A 21941-nucleotide genomic window follows, 5' to 3' on the forward strand; every position below is an offset into this window, starting at 1 on the left:
AGCAGCTAGTCTGCATGATGGTAGCAACACCATGGAAGACAATACTTGGAGCTGTAACTGTAAAGTCTACCAATATTACGTTTAAACATGCAAGCCTCATCAATGAGCCATCACCATTGCGGCACAAAGGACCCACATGAAGTACATAATATGACAATATATATCAGGGAAATCAAAGGTCCCACCATTGACCCCTGGGGAACTCAGTTATAAACCTTCCTCCAGCCTTGAAAGCGTCCATTCACCATTACTGTCTGTTTCCTGTCGCTCAACCAATTCCATTTCCATGTTGCTACTGTCTTCGTTCGCCACTAGTGAATAAAATATATATTTTTTATAAATTTAGAGTACCCAATTATTTTTTCCAATTAAGGGGCAATTTAGCATGGCCAATCCACCTAACTTGCACAACTTTGAGTTGTGGGGGTAAAACCCAAGCAGATACGGGGAGAATGTGCAAACTCCATACAGTGACCCAGGGCTGGGATCGATCCAGGGTCCTCAGCACTGCAGGCAGCAGTGCTAACCACTGCACCATCGTGCCATCCACGTAAATAAAATATTTTAGTGAATTAAGATAATTCTACACTCTGTGTTTTAAAATGCTTTTCCAGTGTAATTTGTGAACTCCACTTTCTGTTGAAATCGGATAATTGTCTTTGTTCCAACAGGAATGTCCATCATGACGCTCTCTTTGTTTGTTGGTTGTGCGCTGGTCGCAATCGTCTCAAGCACCATGTCTGACCCAACTCTGGATGAAGCCTGGTTCAGCTGGAAGTCATTTCATAGGAAGCAATATAACAAGGTAGGAAGCAGCAAATGCTGAACTTTCACTTACGAAGCAATGATCATGATTTGCTGCTGCCTGCTCATTAAGATGATTTGATTGTTTTCGCTGAGAAACCTGGGGTGAAATGTAAGTGTTCAAGAAGTGCAGGGGGTGAACTTTGATTTTTTTCCTCAGTGGAGAAATCGAGTAGTAGCGGATTAACTGCTCGTTTTGCACAACTCTCGATTTTCACTGGCAGTGTCAGTTGTGAGAAAGGATGTGAGGAGCAGAAATGAAGCCGAGCAGGATGCGAAGAGATCTGAAGAGGAGGCTAAGAATTTAAAGTTACTGGTTTGGGGGTTGGGGAATGAGCAGATCAGCAATGGTGGGGCAGAGGCAGGGGTAACTGGTGAGTGGGACTTTGAATGGGAAATGGGTAATGGTTTTTGGTTAAGTTGGTGGTTATGGATTCTAAAGGATCAGAAGCCAAAATAATTGATTGCAAAGGCGGCAAAAGTCCGGGTGAGGGTTTCTGTAGCAGAGGGGCTGAGGTAGGGTGGAGTTACCTGGGAGAGTCAACCACTGGAATTGCCAACCTACTCAATGGAGGCGGGCAGGCGATCAATGTAACTAAGGCCTTGATCAAGGGCCATTTTCATAAAATCGATGACTCCCCTACTCGGTCTGGAGCCTGGCAACGCTTTGGAGGTGGCCTTCTGACTGGAGGCTGAATGCAATGCTGGTAACAGGGGACCACGAAGCTCAAAGAGGTCCAGTTGTGGCCACGAAGAGGTTTCCCCTCTACTCTGAGAACCCACTGAAGAGTCAGCCTGGTTTATATGATCAAATCTTTGCAGTGGCACTTGAATCCAAAGCCTGAGAGAGAAGAGACCTATCAGTGACTGAAAGAAAACGAAAGCTTGCATTAACGCATCCAAAAGGCAGATGTCACAATTGTCTAAACTGAGATAAATTGGTTAGGAGATAGCAAGTCATCACCTGATTTAATTCCTACACATGTGTGCTCTTGGATAACATTTCAGCGAACGCTACTTTTCCACTCGTGGTTCCAACTCTAGAAATCAAACTGTTGTTTCAAGGAATTTAACCAGTGAGCCTGTAGCATGAAACAGGCCAATCGGCCCAAATAGTCTATGCTAGCATTCACACTCCACACAAATCTTTTTCCCGCTGCTCTACATTGATACCCTCAGCACACACTTCTATACCATTCTCCGCATATGCTCACCTAGATTCCCCTTAAATGCACTTGTACTGCTTACCCTACTATTTGTTGTCATTCTAAACACATTCTTAGTATTCTTTAGGTGAGGAAATTGCTCTTGAATTTTCTATTGGATTTATTAATGACTTAGCCGAATAGCTTTTGACTTCTCCACAGGAGGGAATATCTTTCTCCCCACCCTATTGAACCCCTTATAATTTTAAAGACCTCTGTCAAGTCACCCCTCAGCTTTCTCGTTTCTAAGGAAAAGTACACCAATTCATTGTCTTTCCCGATAGTTATAACCACACAGTTCACGACAAGAATTTTTCTTTGACTTAATATGTGTTGGTTTTGCTGCGATATCCTGGTTAAAGGAATTTTTTTTTTTCAATGGTATGGTTGATGAACCAGCTGGGATCTATCCTTAAAATATTTCCAATATTTACAATGATGAAATGCATTTGAATTTGATTTTGTTGGATTCTTTTTCAGAATGCTGCAAGTTACAGAAGAATGGTGTGGGAGGAAAATATGAAATACATTGCAAAGCATAACCTGGAACACTCAATGGGAAAGCACACATTTACAGTCGGAATGAATCAGTTTGGAGATCTGGTATGTACATTTCATGGAATTAAACAGAATTGACAGCATCAAAACAGGTCGTTCAGCCCAACTGGCCTGTCAGTGTTTCTGCTCCACATGAACCTCCTCCTATCCTTTTTCATTTAACTTATCTTTTCAACTATTTCTTGCTCATGTGTTTATTCAGCATCTCTTTAAAAGGGCCTCTGTCATTTGCCTCAACAACTCCATGTGGTACCAAGTTCTACATTCTAAGCAGTCTCTGGATAAAGAAGATTCTTTCCAATTCTTTGGCGGGTTCATTAGTGAACGTTTTCTATTTATAATCCTTCATTTTGGGTTCCCATAAGGCAAAGTATCCACACCATGTCATAATTTTACAGAACTCTGTTAGGTCCCCACTCAATCGTCTCTTTTCTAGGGCAAGCCTATTCAGTCTTTCTGAATGGGTATAACCCCTCAGTTTGGGTATAAAGCGGTGGCTCTTGAATGCTTTTTCGATGAATCAGGTGTAATGATGCATCATGGCATCGGTCTGGTGCACTTAAAGAACATTTAGCTTGTGAAGGTTATGAGTGTCTCTCTGTGAATGTCAACCATTTCCGCTCTTTTGAAACGCTCCTGATTGCTCCAACCGGTCGCCCTGCATCATGTGTTCGGAAAATATGTTTTGTCCAATCAGCCGGGTGAGATTGCAACATGCTCCCTGATTGATTGTCATCCACCGGAACCTCACTGGAACAAATCCCTCAATCTCACGACACTGACAAACTTACTTTGGAAGCTCCCTCCAGGCACACGGTCCAGTGCGTTCAACAATTATGGGTGCAACATTTTTTAAATATTGGAACCCTGATACCTTTATCTCTGTCTTTTCCAGCAGAGCCAAGATTTGAGTTGGCCCTCTCACTAGCTCTTCCCTTGGTCTCCCTCGCCACCTCAATCTGTTTCTGTTCACTTGTGCTTGGTAATCCCCGATGTTTCCGCTTCAGGCTCCCTGCCTAATGTGTGCCAGTTGCTGATTTCCGTGCTGAAGCCTGACATGGTAAGAAAGAGCAATGTTGCATCAAGCCTTTTGTCTTCACTCTGGCCTAGAAAAAGAATAGAGGGACAAGGATTAGGGTGGTTTATTGATGGCAAGAACTTACCAGGTCACTACACCAAGCCACGACACACTAGACTGCTCTGTTCAGAAGTTGACTGACTATGTTACAGATTGGTTACAGCACAGAAGGAGAACAATCACCCATTGCATCTGCACCAGCTTCCTGAATAAGCAATTTGCCTGGTACCACTCCCCCTGGTACTCCTCGTAAACCTGCACATTCTTCCTTTTCAGATAATAATCCAGTTCCTGCTTGAATATCTTGATTGAACCTGCCTCCGCCACAATCTCAAGCAGTGAATTCCAGACCCTATTCACTCAGGGTGAAAAGTTTCACCTCGTGTCTCCATTGCTTCTTTTTTCGATTTATTTTAAATCTTTCCTTTTTTTGTTCTCAATCCTTCACTAATGGGAACAACGTTCCCTGATCTATTCATCCATAAATTCCAGGGTTTTGAATATATCCATCAAATCACCTCTCGGCCTTCTCTTCCCAAGGGAAAAGTCCCATCGTCTGCAATCTGTCCATGTAACTATAGTTCCTCATCCCTGGAGCCATTCTCATGAACTTTTTTTGCATTCTCTGCAATGCCTTCACAAACTTCCTGAAGTGCAGTGCCCTTAACTGGACCTAATACTTTAATTGAGGCTGAATCAGCATAAAATACAAGTTTAATAAGATATTCTTGCTCTGATACTCTATGCCCCTATTAATAAAGCCAAGGACACCGTATGGTTTATTACCCATGTTCCCAACCTGTCCTACCACCATCAATGACTTATATACACATAATCATAATAAATAATAATCACTTATTTCAGATATGCCTCTGCTGTAATGGATATCACACTGTCCGCAGAATTCGAATTAGAATAGACACTTATAAGAAGCAGAATTTTTTTTTTAATAAACAATTTTATTGAAGTACTTTTGGCATATAAAACAATGACACTGTATAGTACTGCACAAAAAGAAAAGCAAATAACGCATAGTACAAACCACAACTCCGTTCTCGCAAGGACCTTCCTAAACCACCCCCTACTCTACAGTACCCCCCCCGCGAAGAAGTCAATGAATGGCTGCCACCTCCGGCTGAACCCCGATAGTGAACCTCTCAAGGCAAACTTAACTTTCTCTAGACCGAGAAAGCTCTCCATGTCCAATAGCCATATTTCAGTCTTCGGGGGCTTTGAGTCCCTCCGTGCCAACAGTATTCGTCGCTGGGCTGCAAGGGAAGCAAAGGCCTCCTTCCCCTCCTGGACTCCCGGGTCTCCGACACCCCAAAGATTGCCACCTCAGGACTCATTACCACCCCAGTTTTCAAAACCCGGGACATGATGTCCACAAATCCCTGCCAGTACCCCCTGAATTTAGGGCACGACCAGAACATGTGCACGTGCTTAGCCGGCCCACTGGTGCATCTGGCACATTTGTCCTCCAGCCCGAAGAGTTTACTCATCTGGGCCACCGTCATGTGGGCCCGGTGCATGACCTTAAACTGGGTCAGACTGAGCCTGGCCCATGCTGCGGTCGTGTTTACTCTGCCCAGAGCTTCTGCCCAAATACCGTCCTCTATCTCCCCCCCGAGCTCCTCTTCCCACTTAAGCTTCAGGTCCTCAGTCTGTGTATCCTCTGCTCCCAATAAGTCTTTGTAAATATCTGAAACTCTACTCTCACCTACCTCTCTCCTCAATACCACTCTGTCCTACCTCCCCTTTGGCGGGAGGCGTGGGAAGGACGGCGCAATCCTTTGCACGAAATCCCGCACCTGTAAGTATCTCAGCTCATTCCCTCCCGCCAGCCCAAACTTCTCCTCCTACGCCCTCATGCTCGGGAAGCTCCCTTCCAAGAACAGGTCACCCACCCTCGCAATCCCCGCCCTCCGTCACAGTCAGTACCCACCGTCCATGTTCCCCGGGGCAAATCGGTGATTGCAGCAGATTGGGGTCCACACCGATGCTCTCACTTCCCCTATATGCCTCCTCCACTGGCCCCAGATCCGAAGTGCCGCGACCTCAATAGGGCTGGTGGGGTACAGCGCCGGCGGGAGAGGCAGAGGCGCCATAACCAGGGCCGCCAAACTGGTGCCCCTGCACGAAACAGCCTCCATCTGCTCCCAAACCGACCCCGTACCCACCACCTATTTCCTTATCATCGCTATGTTGGCTACCCAGTAGTAGTTGCTGAAGTTTGGCAATGCCAGCCCCCCTTCCCCTCTGGTCCTTTCGAGCATCACCTTCCTCACCCACGGGGACTTCCCCACCCAGACAAATCTCAGGATAATTTTATCGAGCCTCTTAAAGAAGGACCTCGGGATGAAAATGGGGAGACACTGAAATATGAACAAGAATCTCGGGAGAATCGTCATCTTAACAGTCTGCACCCTCCCCACTAGTGATAGCGGGAGCGCATCCCAACTCCGAACCTCCTCCCTCACTCGTTCCACCAGTCGGGACAGGTTGAGCTTATGCAACTTGCCCCAGTCCCGTGCCACCTGTATCCCCAAGTATCTGAAGCTTTCTCCTACCAGCCTGAACGGCAACCCCTTCAGCCTACTCTCCTGCCCCCTCGCCTGAATTACGAACAACTTGCTCTTAGCCATGTTCAATTTATATCCTGAAAACCGGCCAAATTCCATCAGGGTTTCCATGATACCGTCCATCCCCGTCATTGGGTCTGATATGTATAACAGCAGGTCATCCGCGTATAGCGAGACTTTATGTTCCACTCCCCCCCGAACCAGCCCTTTCCAGTCCCTTGAAGCTCTCAGAGCATTTGCCAGCGGCTCTATGGCCAGCGCAAACAGCAGTGGGGAGAGAGGGCAGCCCTGTCTTGTCCCGCGGTGCAGTCTGAAGTAATCTGATGTTGTCCTGTTCGTCTTTACACTAGCCTCTGGGGCCTGATATAACAGCCTAACCCAGTCAATGAACCCCTCCCCGAACCCAAACCGTCCCAGCACCTCCCAAAGATAGTCCCACTCGACCCAGTCAAAAGCCTTTTCCGCATCCATAGCTACCTCTATCTCTGCCTCCCTGCTCTCCGGGGGGCATCATGATCACATTAAGCAGCCTTCTTAGATTGGCCACCAGTTGCCTACCCTTTATGAACCTGGTTTAGTCCTCCGCAATTACATCCGGTACACAGTCCTCAATTCTAGTCGCCAAGATCTTGGCCAGTAACAAAGGTATCGGTCTGTAAGACCCACAAGCCTCCAGGTCTTTATCCCGTTTCAGAATAAGCGAAATAGTGGCCTGCGACACCGTCGGGGGTAGAACCCCTCTGTCTCTTGCCTCGTTAAAAACCCTGACCAGCACCGACCCCACTATCTCGCCAAACCTTAATAAAACTCCACCGGATACCCATCCGTCCCTGGGGCTTTACCCAACTGCATGACCTTCAGGCCCCCCAATATCTCTTTGATCCTGACCAGGGCCCCTAGTCCATCTACCAACCCTCTACCCATTCTTGGGAAGGTCAGTCCGTCCAAGAATCGTCTCAACGCCTCCGGTCCCCTGGGGGGTTCCGATGTGTTCAGCTTACTATAGAAGTTCCGAAGCACCTTGTTCAGCCTTGCCGGGTCCCCCACCAGATTTCCCTCCCCATCCGCTATCCTTCCTATCTCCCTAGCGGCTTCTCTCCTCCTTAGTTGTTGCGCGAACATTCTGCTGGCCTTTTCTCCATGCTCATATATCGCACCTTTTACCTTTCTAAGCTGTTCGATGGCCTTGCCTGTAGTCAGCACCCCGAACTCAGCCTCTGTCGTTTCTTGAGTAACTCTGGCCTCGAGGACCCTGCATAGGTCCTGTCCGTCCGTAAAATTTCCTTAACCAGTTGGTCTGTTTCTGCCCTATCTGTCCTGTCCCTATGAGCCCGAATTGAGATCAGCTCCCCTCTCACCACTGCCTTCATTGCCTCCCAGAGCACTGCTGCTGAGACTTCTTCGGTATCGTTCACCTGCAAGTAATTCTGCATGCACCTCCTGAGTCTCTCAAGGAGGTAATCCAACTTCCAGCCTCCATTGTGGGAGCTGAAAGCTATCCTTACAAATCTGTAGGTCTACCCAGTGTGGAGCATGGTCCGATATGGCAATTGCCGAATATTCTGCCCCCACCATCCCGTCCAGCAAATCCCTACTCAAGACAAAGAAATCAATTTGGAAATACACCTTGTGTACGTGGGAGTTGTACGAAAACTCCCTAAATCTCCACGGATCAGCCCCCCCCATTTGCTCCATGAACCCTCTCAGTTCCTTTGCCATCGCTGGCAACCTTCCTGTTTTTGAACACGACCGATCCAGGCTCGGGTCCAGGACTGGTAAAATTTGCCCTGAGCGGGGCAGAAGAAGGGTTCAACCAGAGATGGGGGCTGTTTATTTTGCATTTTTGATTGCTGCCAAGGAGTGGGGGGTGGGGGTAGGGGGGGGGGGGGGGGCATCGGGAACTGTTTGTGTAAAAATGTTGAATAAAAATATTTTTCAAGAATACTAGCTTGATTATGCTCCAACAGTGATCTTCTTGCAGGGTTCCCTTCATTGTTCACGTAACCCAATAGTCGGACCATTTAGACATCTACCTACTGAAAGCTGTTTTCTGATTCGCTCCACTGGTCCAACTAACTGGCTCACCTGCCTTCCAGCTAACCCTAAACCATCATTTGTATGTTGAAGATTTATTGAAATGATGTTGATTTATTGTGCAATATATTGAACCCCGTTAATATTATGATTAGTGGAGCTCAAAATTTCTTGATTTTCTAGACCACGAAGGAGTTTGGACAGTTTCTGAATAAGTTCAACAAAAAGGAAGCTGGCAACTTGACGTACAAAGTGTTTACAGCACAGAAGAATATTGAACTGCCTTTGGCTGTTGACTGGCGTCCCAAGGGTTACGTTACCTCAGTGAAGGACCAGGTAAAGATGAGAATGGTGCTCCTAATGATTAATGAAGTGTGAAAATTTGAGGAATGTGGGTGACCGCCAAAATTGGAAACATAACCTTTCCCAACCTCTCAGTGTTTTGCTACTTTAGTTCTTAGGGACATGTCAATCAACTGGATAGTAAGAAGTCTTACAACACCAGGTTAAAATCCAACAGGTTTGTTTCGAATCACTAGCTTTCAGAGCACTGCTCCTTCCTCAGGTGAATGAAGAGGTAGGTTCCAGAAACATATATACAGTATAGACAAAGTCAGAGATACAAGACGATGCTTTGAATGCGACTTCAGTGTCTATATGCGTGATCTTCTTGGAGATCCTCTCCACTTCGAGCCGGCTGTTTGCGGTGTCAATCAACAGGATGTTCATGTTTGGAATACAACAAATGAAACTTGAATTTATATAGTGCCTTTAACATAGATAAAGATCCAAGGAACTTCAACTGGAGCAATATCAAACAAATTTGGGCATAGAGGTTGATATTAGGGCAGTTGACCAAAACATGGTCAACGAAGCAGGTTTTAAGAATGGTCTTAAAGGCAGAGAGAAAGGCAAAGAGGTGGAGAGATTTGGAAAGGGAATTCCAGAGCTTTGTGCCTTGGCAAGAACGATTAAAATTGAATAATATGTGGAAGCACAGATTTGGGGGAGCACAGATAGGAGGATTGTGGGCTGGTGGAAATTATGGAGATAGGAAATAGATGGAACAAGGAAGGACGTGAGAAAAAAATGGTGAGAATTTTAAATTCGAGGGTCTGGATTCTCCGGTTGCTGACACCTAAATCGCATTCGGCGACTGGCCGGAGAATCCAAATTTCCGCCGAAATCGGGGGGGGGGGCGCCGCTTCCGCGGTGTGCTGCCCCCTCCAAAGCGGCGTACTCAGTACGCTGGCCATGCATCGACGGCCTCAGGATATTGCCTGAGGCCCACCCCCCGATGCTCCACCCCAACTGGCCGAATTCCCGACAGCGTGGGTCTCTCATGGTCTCACCTGTTGGGAACTCGGCGTGGTGGCTGCGGACTCAGTCTAGCGCTGCCACAGTCAGGGGAGGGCCAAACTGCGGACAGGGGGGAAATTATTAGGAGCTGGGGGCACTGTGGGGGGGGGGGGGGGGTGGTCTGGGGAGTGTGAAGCAGCCAAAGGGGGGAACTATTTTCTGGCTGGGTCCAAGAGTGGCTGCTGCAATGTTGCACAGTGCGGCCGCTGCAGGCTGCCACAGTGTGCATGCGCGGCCATGGACCCCGCAATTCCCCGGGGCGTATCGGCAGCTCGAGCCTGGTGCTCTACACTGCCGTCCTCCTAGCCCCCAGCAAAACAGAGAATCGGTGGGTGTTTTGCGCCAGTTTTTCTATCGTAAAATGCCACCGTTCCCATGCCAGTGTGGGGACATAGCCCCAGAATCGGAGAATCCAGCCCAAGATGTTTCCAGGCCAGGGGCCTATGTAAGTCAGTGAATACAGTGGTGATTAAGACACAATTTGCTATCCAACATTGAAGTTTGTATTATTGAAAGATTAGTCACCTCAAGCTCATATTACCAAAATATGAGAAAGAAAGTCATTGTAAATGTATAAGATGTATAAGAGTTGGATGATCTGATATGATACTAGCCTTTTGTCTGAAATCAAAATATTTTGAAATTTGATGATATCCTGCGCTGTACAGTTGACTTTTACCTATAAGTTTCGCAGTGAAATTAAATATTAAAAATGTTAACAAATGTTTCCCACTGTAACTCTTTTTATATTAGGGGCAATGTGGCTCATGCTGGGCTTTCAGTACGACTGGCGTACTTGAAGGACAAGTGTTTAATAAAACAGGAAAGCTGATTTCCCTGAGTGAGCAGTACCTGATGGATTGTACCCAAGTTGTAGGAAACAGAGGCTGTAACGGTGGATATAAAGTGCAAGCCCTTCTATTTATCAAAGAAAATGGTATTAATTCAGAACAATCTTACCCCTACACTGCAAAGGTAATTTTCCTGTCTCCTCAATGTTCTTGGAATGTTTGTGTTACCTACGATGAGGAATGCTATTCTTTACATTTCAGGTCCAATATTTGTTTGTTTGAATTGTTCTTTGGGGATTTGGTCATCCTCTGGTGGGGATACATGGGAGACTCCGAGATCCCTTGCAGAGACTGAGGTCTCCATCACACACTGCCTGAGAAAAACGCTCTCCTCCCATAGACTGACTACTTCTGAAAACAACAGTCTGTGGCCGCAAAACTCAAAACAAAATATCAACTGTTAGGTGTATTCCACAATTGGGCAGCACTTTCTAAACAATCACGAGTGCGCTAACACTAACATTAGTGTTATCCAATTTAAGATACAGGCAGTCCTTGACTTTTATGACGTTCGCGTTACGATGAATGGTACTTACGTCATTTATAAATTAACGCCCTGTTGCAAATTTACAATGGCGTTTCTGATTTTGTGACTCCACACAATTGATGTGAGTTTTGCCTGTGTTAAATTTTACAGAATATTTGATATATTTTACTGTTCCAATGGTTGGATCGTTGCTTTCCTCAGATACCACAGGACAGGTTAGGTGGATTGGTCATGATAAATTGTCCTTGGTGACTAAAAAGGTTAGGAGGGGTTATTGGGTTACGATGGAAGTGAGGGCTTAAGTGGGTCGGTGCAGACTCGATAGGCCGAATGGCCTCCTTCTGCACTCTATGTTCTATGTTCTAAGCCTTTCTACAAGAGTTTCCTGTAACATTGTCAGAATGTACTAGTATATGACAATTAGGGATCAACAGATTAAATGTATTTTTTTCCAATATGCCTCAGGCAGAGCTGGAGAAATAAGAGTCAAATAATCCACCATACAGTAGTACAGTATTGGATTGTAGATTGCAAACAAGCCTGGATAGAAATGTTGCCTTGACTCACTGTAGGAACAAATCCCCCATTTTTGACATTGTTCTTATGGGGAAATCGGTTCTGACATACAGGGCGCGATTCTCCGCTCCCCAGGCTGGGTGGGAGAATCGCGGGAGGGCAGCTCTGGCAACCCCCGCGATTCTCCACACGCCGCTCGGAGAATCGCGGGCCACAGTTTTTCACGGCGACCGCCGATTCTCCGGCCCGGATGGGCCGAGCGGCCTGCCGTTCCCGACCTGTTCACGCTGGTGGCAACCACACCTGGTCGCTGCCGGCATGAACATAGCGCAAAAGGTAAGTTTGGGGCCTGTGGGGGGCGGAGAGGGAATCGAGCACCACGGCCATGCTCGGGAGGGGACTGGCCCGCGATCGGTGCCAACCGATCGTCGGGCTGGCGTCTCTAATAGACGCACTCTTTCCCTTCCGCTGGCCTGCAAGATCAAGCCGCCACGTCTTGCGGGGCAGCGGAGGGGAAGACGGCAACCGCCCATGCGCCGGTTGGCTCCGGCCAACCTGCGCATGCGCGGCTGATGTCACTAAGGCGCCGCCGGCCGAGTTTCAGGAAATGCCGCTCCTAACCCCCCGGGTGGAGGGGGGGTGGAGATTAGCGGGTGAAGAGTGGCCTCCGACGCCGTCATGAAATACTCCGGTTTTCACGACGGCGCCGGCTGTTGCGGAGAATTCCGCCCACAATGTTTTGACTGATGACAACATTTCCAGGAACCAATTGTCTTGGACTGCCTGTAATCAGTCAAGATCGTACTGTTAAGCAAAAACAGAAAATACTGGACAATCACAGCAGGCCTGACAGCATTTGTGGAGAGAGAAGGGAGCTAACGTTTCGAGTCTGGGTGACTCTTTGTCAAAGCTTTGACTCATCTGGATGAGCACTTAAGTCACCAAGGCATTGTAGGCTATGAACCAAGTGCTAGTAAATGGGATAAGTATAGATTGGTAATTTAAAAAAAAAATTTAGATTACCCAATTATTTTTTCCAATTAAGGGGCAATTTAGCGTGGCCAATCCACCTACTCTGCACATTTTTGAGTTGTGGGGGTGAAACCCACGCAGACACGGGGAGAATGTGCAAACTCCACACGGACAGTGACCCAGAGCCGGGATCGAACCTGGGACCTCAGTGCCGTGAGGTGGTGTGCTAACCACTAGGCCACCGTGCTGCCCAGTATAGATTGGTAATTGATGGTTGGAAAGAAATGGTGGACCAATGGGCCTGTTTCTGTGCTGTATGACTCTGACTCTATGACATGTTTACTTTAAACAAAAGGAATACCGTGCATCTTTTTTTATTTACCCGTGAGCCTCGGGAGCCAATAGTTCCTCAATTAGAGTTGCCTTGCTAACTAATCAGTACCCCTTTCTCCTGTGATCTGATTGTTTGAAATTTGGCATTCTTGTTTTTGTCCTGATGAGTGCAAGTTGAAAAACTTCAGCAACATGTCTTTCTTTTCAGCAATATTGAGCTTCAGTTAGTGTTCAGTGAGGTGCCTTGAATGATCTACATATAGTCTTCAACCTAGTCTTGATTCACAAGGCTTATTGGGCTAGATTTTCACCTTGAAGGTTGGAATCGAGAGTCAGCCATTTTATGGCATTGCAATCCCACCTCCTTCCTGTTAGTGCCCGCCTGTTATTTTGGTACTCTGGTGGAATGGATGGGTTGGAGTCCAGGTTGCTGCCTCTGGTGGAGGCCCAAGATGGAGACAGAGGCAGGCAGATACCTAGGCAACCCAGTTAAAAGGTCCACTCCAATTAGCTGGGGCATTGGGCCAATTCTGGATTTGAGTGTGTGGCCCCCAAACCTTCACCCTTATCTCCCTCACCCCTTCACACCGCCATACATTCTCCATATCCCATCACCTTTCATACCCACCCCACGTCCTCTCACTTCTATACCCCCCCCATCACCACCATGTGGTGTGTCCACCCAGTTCACAACTCACGAGCCCTATAATAACATTGGGAAGTCTTTGAGATGCTCATGTATCTGTTAGGATTTAAAAAGTGCCTCAGAATCTACATGAAAAAGAATAATGATGTTAAGATCTCATAAAACTGTAAAAATAACCAATCTTATAGTCCCTTGTCAGTGGTGTTAACAATTCCAGTTGTGCTGAAGAATCCACTAGTGGGTTTAGAACTCAGCGAAGCATCATGAGATACTATTGCACAACTGTGTCTGCAAATCCTCCAAACCGTGACATATTAAAGACTTAATCAGTCAGAAGCTCAACCATCCATCCAAGCTTTGAAACAGTGAAACAGATGGCTGAGCCAAACATCAAACAGTTCAGCCATCTGCCCATGCTTTGAAACAGCCAAACAGATTCTGAGCTGAAATTCAAGGAAAACACGAAAGCGTAATGGATAAATCGACAGTCAAATCTGAATTTCAATATTGCGCAATGCAGAAAAGTACATTATCCAGTTGATAATGTAATCTAATGCATCTGAAAACTTTTCCACTTTCACTGTTCTGTATTAAAAGTATACATAAATTATTATACATAGCATTTCATTATGATATGCAAAGTTAGCAAAACCTTTGAATGCATCTTTCATTTGGTTCCCAATTCCAAACCAGCATTCTCCCATAGCTCACAACCATGGACGATATGGTAGCACAGTGGTTAGCACTGTTGCGTCACATAACCAGGGATCCTGGTTCATTTTCCGGCTTGGGTCACTGCCTGTACGGAGTCTGCACGTTCTCCCTGTATCTGCGTGTGTTTCCTCCGGGTGCTCCGGTTTCCTCCCACAAGTTCCGAAAGACGCGCTAGTTAGGTGAATTGGACATTCTGAATTCTCCCTCAGTGTACCTGGACAGGCGCCGGAGCATAGTGACGAGGGGATTTTCACAGTAACTTCATTGCAGTTTTAATGTAAGCCTACTTGTGACACTAATAAAGATGATTGTTATTATTACATTTCTGAGCTGGTGAAACACGTCACCTTCAAAAGCTGGCTTAACACTATGAAAATTGCACTGGGTCTGAAGTGGCCATCTCTGCAATGGAGCCGGCAATGTTGGAAAAGCTAAATGTGGGCTTGCGACCTTATCCTGCACCGATCAAAATTGGCGGAGACGTAAACCCCAGAATCAGGTTCCTGCCTGTAGTTTCTAACGCTGGCTAGACACTGGTTGCCCCACTGGTGACGATAGGACAATCCAGCCCAACATTTCTATGACATAGTAGCTAACTGTGATTCCATGGTTCTCAGATTGTATTCTACAACAGGGGTCCAGGTTCATATTGGCCAAGAGTGTGTCGTCAGCAGTGAAGCAAGGGCACTCGGTGACGATCATAAAATAATCCTCGCTGAGAGAGCTAGTGATCACTCTGATGGGAATTTCACCTCTATCACTGTGCAAATGTATTGTAACTGATTACAGCTTTCTTCACTGGGCATTTTCCAGCGTGGAGCTGGAGTCGTGTCATCAGCATTTCCAAACTTGAAAGGATTTTCATGGATGCACAGGGAAGAAGGAAAAAGCAGGAAAATAAAGCCCAGGAACATTTTACATCAAAAATTTTAAAGATTGAACCATACGCATAGGGTGAAGGTAGAAATTGAACTTATTTGGAAAAAAACATAGAAAACTAATTTAAATTTTTTTTTTAAAGATTAAGGATTTACTAATTAATCATATATCACAGAATTTACAGTGCGGAAGGAGGCCTTTTGGTCCATCGAGTCTACACCAGACCTTGGAAAGAGCACCCTACTTAAGGCCACGCCTTCATCTATCCCCATAACCCGGACACTAAGGGACAATTTAGCATGGCCAATCCACCTAACCTGCACATCACTGGACTGTGGGAGGAAACTGGAGCACCCGGAGGAAACTCACGCAGACACTGCGAGAAAGTACAAACTCCACACAGACAGTCACTCGAGGTCGGAATCGAACCAGGGACCCATTGAGCTATGAGGCAGCAGTGCTAACCCAAAAGTGTTTAATAGCACTCCATAAAATGAACATAATTTTGTCAGGAGCAGTTCTGTTAGTCGCAAAGTTTATTAATCACATGCCTGTTAAAAATCTGGTTACATCCGGTTAACTTTTATTATGATTTTCTAACAGCAATGGGAGAGAGGATGAATGTTCTCACTGATTTCAATGAATGTAGTTCTGGGAAGATTTGAGACTGTAAAGACCACCACTCGTTCTCACTAGTAAAACCTGTGCCATTGTGTTAACATCTTACATCTCAGTGCATAGCTTGACTCAGCTTGCTGATTTTCATCAGGTTCATATGGAGTCCTGGTGTATTGGTGGGTTAGGAATTTACTACAGAAAATCAACAGATTAAGCAAAGGGTAACACAAACTCTACTGGGTAGGTGAGCAGGGTTTATTTGAACTTTTTAATTCAAAGGGATTTGGTGGTCGAGAAAGTTAAGAATTTAGGATCTTTCCTTTGAGGAAAAGAGACACTAAAGTAACATAATTGAAGCTTGCGTCTTTGAAGGAAAATGATCCAAACAAATTTCACTCTGGCAAACATTGACATGGGAGGAGCAAAATCTGAAAATAATAGGAAATTAAATTGAATTAAGGGCGCAGGATAGTATCGTGGTTAGCACTGCCACCTCACAGCACCTTGGGTGACTGCCTGTGTGGAATTTGCACCTTCTCACTGTGTCTCCATGTGTTTCCTCCGGGTGCTCCGGTTTCCTCCCAAATTCTAAAGATGTTCAGTTTAGGTAGTTTGGCCATGCTTAATTGCTCCTCAGTGTCTAAAGGTGTGTGTGTTAGGTGGGGTTACAGAGACAGAGTGGTGAATGAGCCTATGTAGGATGCTCTTTCAAAGGGTCTGTGCAGGCTCGAAGGGCCGAATGGCCTCCTTCTGCGCGGTATTAATTATATGATTATATTTACATGCAAAGACTGAAAGCCTTGGGAAATCAGTTGTAAAGGTAACCTATTCAAATATGTTCACAAAGCACTAGAAGTATTATGGACAATAAAGGAACTGAACCATTGCAATTCACCAATAAGGGACAATGGTGTTCAGTTTTGTGGTCTTATGTTATTTGGGTAAATCTTTGCCTCAGCTTTGCTTTTCATTTTAGAATGGAGATTGTAAATCCAACAAAAACGATATTGTTGCCACTTGCAAGGGCGTCAGGATGATTCCAAAAAATTCTGAAAGAGATTTAGCTGCAGCCGTGGCAACTGTTGGACCAATATCTGTTTCCATAGATGCAGAGCACAGATCTTTCATGTTGTACAAATCAGGTAAGAGCCATATTTCATGTTTATTACCACAATGAACCAATTAATGGTTGAAACAAGTTTTGAGTTGAAATAATGAAATTTCAAGGAGATGAAGTTGACAATTAACTATAATGAAGTTGTTACAAGTTTAGTATTTTAGTATTCAATAACCATTGTATTATACTGCATTCACATCATGAAAAAGAACATGAGTGGTATGCGTTGGCCATTTATTAAATGGGAAATAATAGAATTGAAGAGGTTGAGAGTGGCTTGCAAATCTGGTGCACAGTAGGCAATGCAATTGCAATCCTCCGCAAACTGTAGATCATGTGTGCCTCTGGTGGTCAGTTTTGTTTTGGTGCGGAGGCGACTGAGGTTAAAGAGTTTTTAATCTAAATGGAATTTGATAATCACAGCAGAGGGCTGTCTATCTTCGAGGTGACTCACCACTATTGGGTAGACTGTAAGTAGTATGGTAGTTAGCATATAGCCTTGCTTGACTCAGGGCCATATCTTGACGGCATCTGTTTCAGATCTCCCTTTCAAGTCTTTACAGTCATATCTTCATGAAGCTTTTGCAGGATTGTGTTGACATTTCTTGAACTACACATCTTTGAGACACAATCCATAAATCTTCTCACTTGACTTAGTCAGATTCTTTGGTCAAGTTGATGAATGTAATGCAGGAGTTCCTGGTGTTGTTCTTGACATTGTCTGGCAACAAAGACCAGTCAGACGTTCTTCTGGAAAAGCCCTAGTGTAGGGTGCAGCTGTCATCACCACACTCGTGTACTACAGTGAGATCTGAACTGTGTAACAGCAATACATTAAGAGTGATAGAGAAATTCCATCATTAATGCCTCCACTGCACACTCTGGATTCAATGGAAGGCCTTCGAACGAATGTTCGTGTCCTTCTTCAAGCCAGTTTCACGAGCATTAAGATAATATTCCTGCAAAACTTGCTACAATGGACAGGGCACTGTGATGGCTGAAAAGTGTCTCCCCCCCACCAGGCCCTGTTTTATCAACTCTGAAATGGCCAAAGTCTCAGGGAGGCCAAATTAAATGCTTCAAATTCACTCTGGAGCACTCCTTGAAGTGTGTCAACATTAACATTAATGACTAGAAAGAGCTTGCTACCAATAGTTCAACTTGTCTTTTAGTCTGCATTGAGTCACAAAGCAATAGAATCTCTACAGTGCAAGAGGCCATTCCACCCATTGAGTCTGCACCAACCCTTCAAAGAGCACTCCAACCATGTACACTCCCCCGACCACTCTGCTGTAGCCCCAAAACCCCATAACCTAGCCGACACATCTCTGGACACTAAGAGGCAATTTAGCATGGTCAATCCACCTAACCCGCATATAGAAGACCGGAAATGAATCTGGGTTCTGTCATAATATACATCCATGTATATAATGGAGTGCAGACAGGCAGTGATTGACACACAGGATGACCAGTAAGCACACAGAACACAGCAGCCAATCACCAGACAGGACACAAACACTATAAAGCCAGAGGGCACCAGTTTTCCCGCTCTCTCAGGATCCACCCTCTGAGACAGTCAGAGCTCATGAGCACAGCCAGTACAAACACCATGTGGTAGTCAGTAAGTCTGGTCAGGCTAACATCAGGTCTCCAGTCAAGTCAGCATAGTGTCAACCCACAGTTGGACATGTAAAATAGATGTTAAATAAAATCGTGTTGCATCTCATCAAGTGTTGGAAGTCTGTCTCTTGCTACACTGCATCAAACGCAGTCCACATAGACCCAGCCTGCCCAACACATCAAGTTCCTGGCGCTGTGAGGCAGCAGTGCTAACTACTGTGCCACCCCCTTCTTAATGATGAGAACAGAGAATGTTGGAAAAAGCCAGCAAATGCCGCCAAGACTGCTGGGTTTTCCCAGCATTCTCTGTTTTTGTTTCAGATTCCAGCATCCACAGTATTTTGCCTATCTTAATGGTGAGGTTGAGCGACTGCAAAGAAGGAAAGAATTTGAAGCAAATCCACCACTACTTCTCGGGATATCCTGAACTTTGCCCCCAAAGGTCTGTGAGTCGGAAATCGAGCTGTTCAATCGCATGAAGCCCCATGTCAGAAACTCAGAATCCTGATGTCATCCTCGAATCAAGGGGCAGCTGACTTTGCGACAGCAGAGAATAGTAAATTATTAGGGACATGTTAAAAATAGTGTCTTGTCACCTGAATTATTAACCAAAGGCAGGTGCAAATCAATTTCTTTGGATTTGTGGCTGGTAAAAATTGTTTATAATTGCCATGGAATTTATATAGTTCTCCCACATGTTGCCTTATTTTCCCTACAAAACGAGATTTCAATTCTGTGATAACAGGTACAAATGTTTCTTTCCCTCTAGGTATTTTTTATGAGCCACACTGCAGTTCAGTCAACCTTGATCATGAAGTGTTGGCAGTTGGGTATGGGACTGAAAATCAGAAGCCATATTGGATTGTTAAAAACAGGTGCGGTACTCATGGGGACCGGGCTAGCTAATCCAATACTTATTCAAGCTAAGAGTTTTAAAAATCTACTTAACTGTAATCTTTTCAATCATATCCTGCTAAAGCTAAAGAAATGCATTTAATGAACCAATGGACATTACTTTAAACAAGTCTTCTTATCGATTTGACCAAAATTGTTTGGGGTCTTTACTCTCTTTTTGATTCTGCCCGAAAGACCGAAGAGATGTAGAAATGCTGGGGGCGGTAATTTTGTTGCAGGTGACCTGAGGTGGACCTTGCCCGGCACTGAAAACTCTGCTTGCCCACTTGCCCTCACTCGTGCGCAGCTTCCCTTTCCCCTGCAGAACCAGCACCATTCACATATTTTGGAGCACCAGCATCATTAACAGTACCAACTGGGTGGGAGGAGGGAAATCTCTGTTTGGTTTGTCACAATGTGAACGGTCCCACAGTTCTGACTCAACATGTTTCCCAAATGTGATCGCATGGTCTGTAAATTGGGACATTTAGAACGTAAGTTTTTAACAAGGACACAGGGAATCCACACGGAGTAAAAATAAGAACAAAGTTTTATTTACAAACGATATATATATACACTTCCCGGTAGACCTCTATGGGCCTCTGCTTGGTCGGTGCCTTATTAGCCGATCATATAAACACTGGGCAATTGAGATATCCTGCCCCTAGCGGGGGATCTAGTACTCCGCAAGGAGCACGGGGAAGACAAGCATTCGCACCCCGTAGGTCCCGTGCGGGATATTACATAAATCCCCATCCTCAGGCTAATGGTGGGCATTAGGCCTAGACACACAGGCTCTTGTAATCGGTGCTGTTATGGTGCATCGAATAGGAAAATGCCATATGAGGCCTCATCACAGTTTCCTCTAATCATAATATTGATTGAGGTTAAAGTATTCAGCACTCAATGTTATTTCAAATGAAAAATATAGAAAATGCCATTGTGGGATGGATTTGGCTGTGTGATGGTTGCTGGATTCCCAGTGTAACCTGATGGGAAATTTTGTCCTCAGCAGTAGGCTTCAGTTTTATCTGAACAAGCGAGTTCTATTCTTAAAGCGGACAATCTCTCCACAGTCCAATTCACACCACTCTCCGTGCCAGTACTCAAAAGCAAAACCTTTTATTTTAAAGAATGTATTTAAAGATTTGCTTCACCAGGACTGTAACTCAAGCTTTTCTTTAATTTCAGCTGGGGAGTAAGTTGGGGCAAGGAAGGATATGTCCACATGGCTAAGGACATGGATAATAACTGTGGAATTGCTACAAATGGGGTCTATCCTGAGGTGTGAAAGTATCAGCTAGAAATGGATAAAATGACAAGAATCAAAATGACATCTGGCTGGAGCTGCTGAATTTAGGGATTATTGTTAATGTTGCTCATCTTTGTTTACCTTTGTTGCGATTTGTGGGAGATTAATTACAAATATTAAGATAAAATTTAGACATAAATTTATCTGTTATTGATAGGACTGGAAAGTGTTTCCTACAATCAATGTAATAGAACATAGAACATAGAACAGTACAGCACAGAACAGGCCCTTCGGCCCTCGATGTTGTGCCGAGCAATGATCACCCTACTCAAGCCTAACGTATCCACCCTATACCCGTAACCCAACAACCCCCCCCTTAACCTTACTTTTTAGGACACTACGGGCAATTTAGCATAGCCAATCTACCTAACCCGCACATCTTTGGACTGTGGGAGGAAACCGGAGCACCTGGAGGAAACCCACGCGCACACGGGGAGGACGTGCAGACTCCGCACAGACTAGTGACCCAGCCGGGAATCGAACCTGGGACCCTGGAGCTGTGAAGCATTTATGCTAACCACCATGCTACCGTGCTGCCCCAAATGTGTAATGTGTAAACTTAACATGCTGCAATAGCTGGCTTTGAGCATTTTCTATAAATAGCAGCAATGCTATGTTCTATTTTATTGGGCTTTTTCTATGCTATATAAATATAAGTTGCTGTTACCTGACATTGCATTAAACATCATTATTTGTCAATCTATGAGTCTTGTTCATTGAACTAAAGATAAAACCTCGGGTGGAGGAAGTAGGGTTGCCAATTCTGGTTAAATGTAATCCTGGAGATTTTCAGCAAATGACTTGCCTTTGCACTCCCCCCTTCTCGGTCAAATAACCTTTTCTTCCCCAATCCAATATTTTTTACAACCAACCATTTAAAAAAATGATTTGTCTCCTAGGTTGCTCATGGCAGTGTCCACAAGATTAATCTTAAATTCCTGGAGGATCCTGGATAAGCTAAAATTAACATGCATTAAATTGAATGCAACAGAGCATTTTGAATGGCTGAATTCATGCCACAAAATAGAGATCAATGGGTTTGATTTAGTGACATTACTCAGATGTGGCTGCAGGGTGACAGGGTTTGGAACTAAAATATTCCAAGGCACTTTAAGAAACGATAGGCAAAAATGGAAAAAGAAATGCGGAATCCTTGATAATTGTTTAAAAATGTTTTACAGGATGTGGGCATTACTGGGAAGGCCAGCATTTATTGCCCATCTGCCCATCCCTAATTGCCCTTGAACTGAGTGGCTTGCTCGGCCATTTCAGAAGACATTTAAGAATTACCCACATTGCCGTGGGCCTGGAGTCATGTCGGCCCCAAAGTTAAGACAGCAGATTTCCTTCCCTAAAGGAACT

At 45.1% G+C, this 21941-nt stretch overlaps 1 protein-coding gene across 1 annotated transcript; it reads left to right on the top strand.

Moving 5' to 3' along the window:
- The first annotated feature begins 654 nt into the window (after positions 1-654).
- LOC119953604 (procathepsin L-like) lies at positions 655-20701 on the top strand. Its single transcript, XM_038778026.1, has 7 exons — positions 655-805; positions 2490-2612; positions 8445-8597; positions 10374-10595; positions 16613-16778; positions 19143-19248; positions 20459-20701. Exons 1-7 carry the CDS (start codon positions 674-676, stop codon positions 20556-20558), a joined length of 1002 nt encoding a protein of 333 aa, XP_038633954.1. The 5' UTR covers positions 655-673; the 3' UTR covers positions 20559-20701.
- The last annotated feature ends 1240 nt before the right edge of the window (positions 20702-21941 follow it).

This window comes from Scyliorhinus canicula, chromosome 18 (assembly GCF_902713615.1).
Source record: "Scyliorhinus canicula chromosome 18, sScyCan1.1, whole genome shotgun sequence".
NCBI classification, from domain to species: Eukaryota; Metazoa; Chordata; class Chondrichthyes; order Carcharhiniformes; family Scyliorhinidae; genus Scyliorhinus; species Scyliorhinus canicula.